This window comes from Lacerta agilis, chromosome 14, assembly GCF_009819535.1.
Source record: "Lacerta agilis isolate rLacAgi1 chromosome 14, rLacAgi1.pri, whole genome shotgun sequence".
In the NCBI taxonomy this organism is placed as follows: Eukaryota; Metazoa; Chordata; class Lepidosauria; order Squamata; family Lacertidae; genus Lacerta; species Lacerta agilis.
This window is the reverse complement of record NC_046325.1, coordinates 8,088,536-8,099,278: the sequence shown is the minus strand read 5'-3', so window position 1 is coordinate 8,099,278 and position 10,743 is coordinate 8,088,536. Positions and strand designations below refer to the sequence as shown.

The 10,743-nt window shown below is 42.7% G+C and overlaps 1 gene segment (V, D, J or C); it reads left to right on the top strand.

Annotated features, from left to right (window-relative positions):
* Positions 1–2,193: 2,193 nt before the first annotated feature.
* Positions 2,194–2,786, top strand: LOC117057279. The segment is given in 2 exon segments: positions 2,194–2,275; positions 2,359–2,786. Coding segments are annotated over 2 exon segments (474 nt in total).
* Positions 2,787–10,743: the final 7,957 nt, after the last annotated feature.

The following is a 10,743-nucleotide window of genomic DNA, read 5'->3' as shown; positions in this document are numbered from 1 at the left end:
GCATGCTGGGCACCGCGCCCAGGGCTCAGCCAGTGATGGCAGGGGATGCGATCATCCCCTGCGCACGTGCAGGGCTCGTGATGCCCGCAACTCCCCCTCCTTCCTAAAGGGGCAGAAAGGGATTTGTTGCTAAGGCAAATCTCCCCTCTTTCCCCTTAAAATAGTTCTTTCCATAGAATGATAGAATTGTAGAGTTGGAAGTTACCTCAAGGGTCATCTAGTCCAACCCCCTGCAAGGCAGGAATTTCGATTAAAGCATTAAAGTTGTTGTTAATGTGAAATAGTGTTGTGGGAGCTGTGATATGGACTGAGAATTGTAAGGAATAACATAATCTTCTCCATTTGGCAGCTTCCTTTGTCCTCCCTGTTCTGAGTTATGACCCCTGTCTCTGGGGACACAATTCTTTGATTGCTAAGCCCTTCTTGGGGTGGGGGGGGGGAGTTGAAGTTTTTCATGGACTGGTGGTGTCTTATATAGCAGAGCATATGCAAATATTGATTCAGTCCATTCTTTAAAACTCCCTCCCTCTTGCTTTAGACTTTGATCTTGCAGAAATAACCATAGTTCCCTTGTAGCTACCAGTCCTCCTAAGGAGAATTTCTCTGCAAACCATCTGATAAAAATGATTATTTGGATCCATCTCCTCTTAACTCTTTCAGCTTTCAAAGGTAATTCATCCCTTTGGTTGCAATGATATGACTTGGGCTTGCTGAGAATGTATTCAGGGAGGTTTGTAACTCTGTCCCTTTCCCTAGGTGTTTTGTCGGACATTTCTCTGGTAGAAAATGGAGGAGACCTGAAAAGGCCTGGGGATTCCCTTCGGCTTACGTGTACAACATCAGGCTTCAGTATAGCCAGCTACTGGATGAGCTGGGTCCGTCAGGCTCCAGGAAAGGGGCTCGAGTGGGTGTCAAGTGTTTCAGGAAGTACCACATATTATGGAGATTCCGTTAAAGGCCGATTCACAACTTCCATGGATATGTCCAATCAGTGGATTGATCTGCGTATGACAGGCCTGAAAGCTGAAGACACTGGAATGTATTACTGTGCGAGAGACCACAGTGGTGCAGAGTGAATCTGAGCTCTGAAAAATACCCATGGTGAAGCTGGCAAAGGGACAAGGTTCCCTGGAGGGTTATTTATGGATCAGTCGTTGAGATCTTGGTTGGAAACATCCTGTCATTCGAGTGTTTGTAACACCCCATTGGGACTTCTGATCTGCTTCGGTTTTGTTTATCGAATTTTATTTTATTTTATCCTGCTTCTTGTCAAAAACCTTCTGCAGTAGGAAGCAGAGTGTTCCATGTAATCGGGCAATTAAGGACAATGACCTTGGAATAAAAACCACACACACACACAGTAGAAAGCACAGCAGGGTGAGAAAATAAAAATAAAATTTTGCCACAAGAAGCAGATGTCTAGGATATCCTATTTTGACAGAAAAGCTACTACCGACGCAGGAAGAAGAAAAAAGCCACCAAAAAACTATATGAAGAAATCTCTTACTAGTTTAGAGGACTTTTTGCATGGTAACCCTATTCTATTGTGTACCCACATTCAATTGTGTGTGCTTGTTTCCAAAGACAGAGTAGTCCAGAGTCTTGGATTCCAACCAGGATGGTACGATGTTCTATCTCTGCTAGTACATCTGTACATTGCAGGGCAGATGCAGGAGGAGATATGGAATTGATGCTTTTGGTGCCTCATAGATGCGGGTGGCGCTGTGGTCTAAACCACTGAGCCTCTTGGGATTGCCATTCGGAATGTCAGCAGTTTGAATCCCCACGACGGGGTGAGCTCCCATTACTCAGTCCCAACTCCTGCCAACCTAGCAGTTCAAAAACACACCAGTGCAAGTAGATAAATAGGTACCGCAGCGGCGGGAAGGTTAAACGACATTTCGTTGTGCTCTGGTTTCTGTCACGGTGTTCCATTGCACCAGAAGCAGTTTAGTCATGCTGGCCACATGACCCGGCTCCCTCGGCCTGAAGCGAGATGAGTGCCGCAACCCCATAGTCGCCTTTGACTGGACTTAACCATTCAGGGGTCCTTTACCTTTACCTTTCTAGTCAGATCTTGGAGGTTTCTCCTTTATTAGTGGCGTTTGTGCTATCATGCAAATGATTCTTAGTTTTGGATTTCATTAAAGGAAACAGAGCATGCAAAGCTTTCTCAGTAGAATACAGCTCCCCTTCAGGTCCTGTGAGTTACTGCCAGCCATTCAAGTCATGGAATTAACACTCTTGACCATTTCCCTAATGATCTTCCCTGCATGTAAGGAAATTCCTCAAGTAATTGATTCCCTGTATGGTCATCTTCTTCTTCAATCTTCCTTATTTTCTTTCTTTCTGATACAGGTGTTTTATCCCAAGTTACCATTGCAGAGTCTGGTGGTGGTGTCAAGAGGCCAGGAGAGACTGTGCAACTGACCTGTACAGTGTCTGGATTTTCTGTAGCGAGCAGTCTCATGGATTGGGCCCATTGGGCCCCTGAGAAAGGGCTGGTATGGAGTGGACGAATCTGGTCCAATGGAAATGTGAACTATAACAGTGGTCTCCAGGACCGTATCACCATCACAAGAGATACCTCAAAAAACCAGGTGTTCCTGCAACTGCGTGGCCTAAAACTGGAAGATTCCGCCATGTATTACTGTGCAAGAGACACACAGAGAGAAAATGTCTCTCACAGGCTGTGCAAAAACTACTCTTCTGGAAAACCAGTGATACATGTATTTTTGTGCACTGCAGCGAGAAAGGGAACCCTCTTTAGACATTTCATTTCCTGAACCACTGGTGCATTCAATTCCACAGTATTCATATTGCAACAGCCTTGCTTTTAAAAAACAGCAACCTTGAATTCCAGAAGTTTGTTCCTATCAAAATTTGTAATCATCAGTGATAATTTATTTACGTACAAGAGTTCATAATGACATTCTGCGTAGCTGTCAGGTTTTGGGGAATTCTTTCCCTCCCACTGTGGCAGCAAGAAGCAGAGAAAAGCAAAGAAGAGTTCTTACCAATTAGTTTATTCACTAATCACAGCGGGAGACAAAAGAATTCAGTTTCTCTCTCACAAATGGCGTTCCAAGTAAAGTCCCTCCCCCTACATCCCTCCTATTCTACGTCATTTCTGCATTGGCTAATCTGAGCTTTCTGTCACAGAGATCTCTGTTCTACTACCCTCAATGCCTGTCTGGTTCTAGGAGAAGGGGGGGGAGGTCTGGAATGCTTTCTAATGTGTCAACCAGCTGTTTTGGCTCTGCTGCTCCCCCCCTCCATTATCTCCCAGCTCTGTCCTTCTGTCTCAGAATCATGACCTTCTGCAAACCACTGTTGTAAATGTATACTGTCCTCCTCTTCTTGGGAAGGTTCAGGAGGGGGTAGGCTGGCCTCCACCATTCCTCTTCAGTCCAGTCCCTGACAATAGCCATGAAGTTGCATGGATTTAAATTGTGTTGGCGTGTGTGTGTGTGTGAGAGAGACAGACAGACAGACAGACAGACAGACAGACCCTACAGTCCCCATGCTGACGATAGCTGATGAAACTTTTAGTACAGCCTGGATAGTTGGTTAAAACATGGTGCTGATAATGCCAAGGTCGCAGGTTCGATCCCCTTATGGGACAACTGCATATTCCTGCATTGCAGAGGGTTGGACTGGATGATTCTCAGGGTCTTTTCCAAGTCTACAATTCTAGGAAAACATCTGGATGACACCTGGTTAGGGAAAGCTGCTTATATGTGTCCACAACAAAGACCTAGGAGTACACGTCAATACCAGATATTTTAGTATTACAGTGACAATTCTATTCACAGTTACTTGGGAAATTTCTGGGAATCTGATATGAGATAGACACACAGTGGAAATGTGGATCTTGCTCACAGTACCTCTCACCACATGGAAGCAGAGTTCATTCTAAATCTTTTACTGCTGTAGAAGTAGTAGTCTCAGGCTCAGCAAACAGCTTGAAAATATGTTCCAGCTTGTAGGCTTTTCAGTTACAGATATATACAGATACAGTATGTATAGGGTTGCCATATGTCCAGAATTTCCCAGACATAGCTGGAAAACGGTAGCCGCAAGCAGTGTCCAGGAGAAATAGTCTGGGAAAATCCAGACGTCTGGCAGCCCATGTTGGCAGTGTCGATTTTGCTGATTCCCAGCAAGAATGTTACTTGCCCCAAAAGGGCAAGAAGCAGAAGTCCCAGCAAAGGAAGAATGGATACAAAAACTTATGGAATATGTAGAAATGGTAAAATTTACTGGAAGAATAAGAAACCAATATAAAATTATATATATATATATATATATATATATATATATATATATATATATATATGTAAAAGAATGGAAATGGTTTATTGAATATTTACAGATAAATTATAAACAGATAAAAATATTTCCAGGATTATTGTAACAACCTGCCATTTTAGAAGAGTACATATTTAAAGAAGATGAATAATTGAACAAATTATGTTAATTTGGATATCCAGAAGATATTAAAAACAAATTTAAGGAACCGCAGAAAGAGGGGTAAGGAAGTCAAGTTTTGAAATGCCAAAATGATTGTAAAATTAGTGAAGTGTATAAAATTACAGTGGTACCTCGGGTTAAAATCTTAATTCATTCTGGAGGTCCATTCTTAACCTGAAACTGTTCTTAACCAGAGGTACCACTTTAGCTAATGGGGCCTCCCGCTGCCACTGCGCTGCCACTGCATGATTTCTGTTCTCATCCTCTCAAGGTTAGCGGAGTCTGTAACCTGAACCGTCTGTAATCTGAAGCATCTGTAACCTGAGGAACCACTGTAGTGAAATGTATAAATTTGAAAAGAATGAATGAATGAATGTGTGTGAGGGGGAGATTGCATCATAGGAACCAACTCCTAGGGACTGATGTCCCTTTAGCCCCCCCCCCATAAAACATTTAAGGGGCCAGGCCCCCTGAAGTTGATGGGCATTGTCATTCAAATGTTTGTGCACCACAGAATGTGATTGATTGTGTGGGCTGGGGCTTTCCTCCCACCCTCACCCCCCAATATTTCAGCCAAGTTGGCACCCCTGCTATCTAGCTATCTAACTCGCTAGAACTGCACTTTCTGGAGATGGATCAACATGACAAGGCACAGAAAACCAGGGGATCCTGCTGGTACGTTCCCTCAAGCATGAAAACATTGTCCCGTGATATTGTGCAAGAGACCAACTCTTAAGTGTGTGTGTGGGGCGGGGGGGGGGGTGCTCCAAGTCTGCTAAAAAAACAACAACCCTCCCCCCCCCAAAAAAAAGAGTGATCAGTCATTAACATCTGTGTGTGCACAAGCATGTTGAATTCACCTCCCCTGAGAGAAGCACACAGCTGGTTTCTCTAGTCCCTGTTAGCCTTTATGTATGAGAATTAAGCATTGTGAGCATGGGGCACCACAGTGGTTTTCCTCTGCACAAAAACCCAGGAGGTCAGAGAACCATGGGAAGCTGCAGCTGATAGCTACAGAAAAATGCACTTTTGTAGGGTTATGACAACCTGCGAAGCTTTAAAATTTGTGGAGGGTAAGGCTTTTGATGCCTACACCTTAGAGTGGTTATGCTCTCCCCCCTCACTCTTAGAGGCAATATGTCCCTGCATACCATTTGCTGGGAATCACAAGTGGAGAGAGGGCTATTTCACTCATGTCCTGCTGGTGAGGATCCTCTAGACCTCAGTGGTTGCTCATTGGAAGGCATGGTATTTTGGCAAACCTCTGAAGCACGACAAGCCTCTTCTACTCAACAGGTCTTGTTGCACTGGATAGATCTGTCTAAAGGGTCAAAATCTGGTAGTTTCCTTCACCCATCACTGCTCCATTGAAAGGAAGAACAGCTTCATTCCTTTCACTTGAAGTTCCCAATTAATTGTCCCTTGTGTGCATTTCTGATGGTTGAAGTCCATTTGGATATCCCACTCAGAAAGCCTTAGCATTTTGTCCTTCTCTCCACCGCCTGCAACCCTTTTCATCTTAGTTATGCCCCACGCCGCCCAGAATATGTAAAACTCATACACTCTCACTTCCTTTTAAAAGGCCGACCTTTCTCCTCTTCAGGAAAAAAGTAACAACACACAAAGATTTCCTGGAACCTGCTTCAGCCACCAGTAGGGTTCTTCGTTTCAGTGTTCACAATGTTCTGGCTATTGAATTCCTTCATCTTCATAACTGGGCTTTCTTGTAAGTAATTTTTACAGCATATGTTTTGGTAGCATTTATTTTAGCAAAATGTCAATCAAGAAAAATAATAACCTGATCCAACCACAATATTTATTTACAAATTCAGCTGGTTAACCTATGTTCGCCTCTACTCTCTTCAGGGGCCAGTTCGCAGACTGTTCTCACCCAGTCGGGGCCAGAAGTAAAAAAGCCTGGAGAGTCTGTGAGGCTCACCTGTACTACAACAGGAGTTTATATTAACGGTGCTCACATGCACTGGCTCCGTCAGTCTCCAGGGAAAGGGCTGGAATGGTTGGTTCGTTATCAGTCATCATCTAGGTATACCTACTCTGCAACCATCAAAGGGCGTTTCACTGTCTCCAGGGTCGTCTCCAGATTTTATCTTCAGATGAACAGCCTGAGGCAAGAAGACACAGCCATATATTACTGTGCCAGAGAAAGACACAGTGTTGGAAACTGAACTTGAGCTCACACAAAAACCTTTCCCTATTTAACACAAAGACCGCAGGTGGCACTGGAGAGCTTTCAGTTAGAATGAATGCACCAAACTGAACACAATACAATACTCATAAAGTCTCTATATTGGTCCCTCGAGGAAAGAATAGGGGTTGCTGGTGCCATCTGTCTTTGGCAGGTGTGATGGGGGCCTCAGGGTTATATGTCATGGGGGGAGGCATCATGATTTTAGAGATGCTTAGGTGGGTCATAGCCACTGGTCTAGAGCTAAGAGCACCACTGAAAACAGAATCCTCTTCACTGGAAGTTTTTAAGCAGAGGTTGGATAGTCATGGATACTTTAGCTGAGATTCCTGAATGCAGGGGGTTGGACTAAGTGACCCTTGGGTCACTTCCAACTCTATAGTTCTATGACTCTCTGATTCATTATGTACATTTTCTAGACCTCAGATTTCTGATGTCAACAACCAATTCACACAGAACTTTCTTCCTTGTGTAGCAACAAAACAAATCATAGCAAAAGGAAAGTACTTTTCCAAAGCAGGGAACACACAGTGACACACATCACTCTAATCAACATTAGGAAAGCACATTCTTTGAATCCCTCCACAGTCTACCTAAGGCCCCAGTATTTCTTATCAATGCTCCATCAAGGGATTCGTCTTTGCTGGATTTCGGGACTTTGGCAGCATCACTGCTGCATAACTATTGTACTGAGTGCAACCACCTGGTAGAACCATAACATGCTGTTTCGTTGCTGGACATGAGACAATGATGCAGAATTCCATGTGCTTTCTGGAAGGCATTGCTCATTCATTTTTTAAGTCTCCGTTTGAACCCACAACTTTAAAAGCAGAGATCATTAGGATACTAAAATATGTGCTTGCACCAAATCGTGAATTACACCATACCTTTGTGTTGACTTTAGAATATTGCATTGATCTTATCCTGTCTTCTTTAGGCTTTCAGTTATTTCCATTATTAGATGCACCCATGACAACATGCAAATGAGTTTGTGCTGTGGCCTTCTTTAAAGAGGGTGTATGGGCCAAAGATACTAAATTCAGGTCTTCAATAGATTTTAGTTCTTTTTTCTGTTCCTGGGACCACCTGCAACATGGAAATGAATCTTCTGATCAGTTTCCTCATGATCTTCCCTGCCTGTAATAAAGTTTTTAATTTCGCTATGTGAAGGGGGTCCAGGGGTTTTGGTATAATTTTCTCACGTTGTTTCTCCTCCTCCTCCTCCTCCACTTTTTCTATTTCTTTCTGATAAATACAGATCCTTCCTCATAAGTTGGATGCACTTCCGGGTGGGTCCGGGTTGTGGTCAGGCCGCCGAGCTTCCCGCCCCCATGACCCGGCAGCAGATTCAACCTCGGTTAAGTAAGCAAGAGACTGCCTCTCCAGATGAGGAAGAAGTGTCAAGTTTCAGAGCTGACAGTCCACAGCCCCTCCTTTCCAGGACAGACCCTGCTAGCTTGGATGAAGAGGGAAAGTTGGAATGCAGCCAAGGCAAAGCAGGGTTGCAAACAGATAAGATAGGCTCAGAAACTCTGTCCACTGACTGTGCTGAAGGGCCACTCCAGGCTCTCAGTCCTCTCTCCCGGCGATGGGAAAGACTAAAAGAATGGAAGAGGATTGGTAGAAAGACAAGGTTCTTCCGTAGTTCCTGTTGGGGGCAGGGGTATGATTCAGACTAGAGCACCTATCGTTGCTGAGAGAGAGTGCGAAGCCCTGCTCTGGGTGTCTGTTTCTGTAAATAAAACTATCTTGAACTGACCGGAGTCTTCTTACTGCTGGTCAGCCGGCTCATTGCCAGAGATTGGTATACAAGAGCTGCATGGTGATGGGAATCCAGTCAGGGTTTATATGAATCAGTGAATGGTAAAACAACAACAACAACAACCTTTTGTTACAAAAGCTAAACCAATGACTTGCTGATGGTGGCGCTCATGATCCATGGTAGTGGAGACTGAGGAAAACCACAGAACAGCAGGTACTTAGAAAATGATAGAAACCACAAAACCACAAGTAGGGGAGATACTAGAGAGAGAAATCTCCTTTAACCAGAGGAAGCAGGTGTCTAGGAACGGCTTTTTTGAAATAGATGAATACAGGATGCACAAATTTAATGTTTCACATACATCTGCACCACCCAATCTTTTCATCTGTGGTTTGTCCCTTTCTTTCTTTCTTTCTTTCTTTCTTTCTTTCTTTCTTTCTTTCTTTCTTTCTTTCTCTCTTTCTTTCTTTCTTTCTTTCTTTCTTTCTTTCTTTCTTTCTTTCTTTCTTTCTCCCTTTCTTTTGAAGTTCTTTCAATTTCTAAGCTATTCAACCAAAAGAGATAGCCAATTTCAATTTTCACTTAAAATTGAGAGAGTTTCTCTTCTTAGGTTCACAATGTAGCTCCCTAACTAAATATTGTTTCCATATACCCAAGGGATATAACATTTCCTTGAACTGGAAACTTGTCTTCCTCAAGTATGTCCAACATACCAACTCTTTGAGTCACATGATCCAGGGACATTGCCTTTCTCTGAAATGAGATTAGGCTGTCCCATTTTCTGTGTGTCTGGCCACTTCTCACTTCTCACAGCAAAATACAGAGAGGAATCTGTTTGGCCTGTTTTGTTAGATGGACTAATCCAGCCCAGCACTCCTGAGGTTCCTTGTGGATAGGGAGACAACCGTCAGTTAGATTATACATGTCTCCAGATTTTGCATTCTTCACGTGCACATGAAATATAGCATCTTACAGAAAAGATGAGTACAAAACGCATATTCTACTAGTGAATGTGTTGAAGAAAACTGAAGAAATGTGTATGTTGTGAAACACAGTGTGCCCAAAGTATATCCAAAACACAGTAGTACAGAATGGATGGGGTGAAATGGAATGGAATAGGGTGGATTGGACCCAGTGCTTTTTCTGGGGGATGCAGGGGTACGCATGCCCCTAAACATTTTGTGGATCTTTGTACTTTTGTCCATTTACTGTGTTTATTTTCTAATAATAATAATAATAATAATAATAATAATAATAATAATAATAATTTATCAAATTTGAACTATAAAATGGTGATTTTCTTGAGTCAAAATGAGAGTACCCCTAAACATTATTATTATTATTATTTAGGAAAAAAGCACTGATTGGACCCATGAACCAGTGAACCACTAGTTTCTTCTGAGCACCTCCACCAAATGAGTGAAACGGAAAACCTAAAGTGAGAGTGTCCACCCCCCCCCCCCGTTTTTGGTACCCCAGTTATGGTGTCACCTTCCCAATGACTTGTATCATCTTTATGGTCTTTTTGGAGACTAAGGGAAGCTTATTGTATACATCCAGACATTTTATAATCCAGACATATTATATAACTTCAGCTTCCTATTTGTGTTATCATTTAAAAAATAATAATTGGAAATATTTCAAGTTTTTTAATATACTAATATTTAGCTTTGTTTGTGTTTATCTGCACTATGCTTTGTGAGCTAACTCAGATAACTATTGTGATGCCGTGGTGGTGTACATGCAAGAAAAACACAAACAGGGTCTGAAGATAACTTGCCTCAGACACAAGATGCTATAATACACTCCATCTGTGTTTTATATTTTACATGGGATCAAACTCTCTTTAAACAGTTGTGGCTACACCAAAGAATCCTGGGAACTGTAGTTTGTTAAGGGTGCTGAGAGTGGTGAGGCAACCCCTATTCCTCTCACAGACCTACAATACCCAGAGTTCCCTGGGGGAAAGGACTTGGTTGTTAAACCAGGAGGGAACTATCAGTTGAGAAAGGAAATGCTTAAGCTGATATCCAGTGAACCACACCTCTTTCATATCAGATGTTTCCAGGCCCGCCCAAAATATGCAAAAACAAAACCTTTCATTTCACCTTTAAAGGTTGACACCAGTCCCCCTCAGGCTGAATCAAATATCAGCTTCAGTAATTTATTTGAGTCCTCAACACTTCCAATATACTTTTTTTAAAATGCTGTGGCTGTTAAATTTCCTCGTCTTTATAAGCAACTTGCCATGTAAGTCATACATTTTAAAATCTTTATTGTATATACTTAGGGTTGGGTGGGG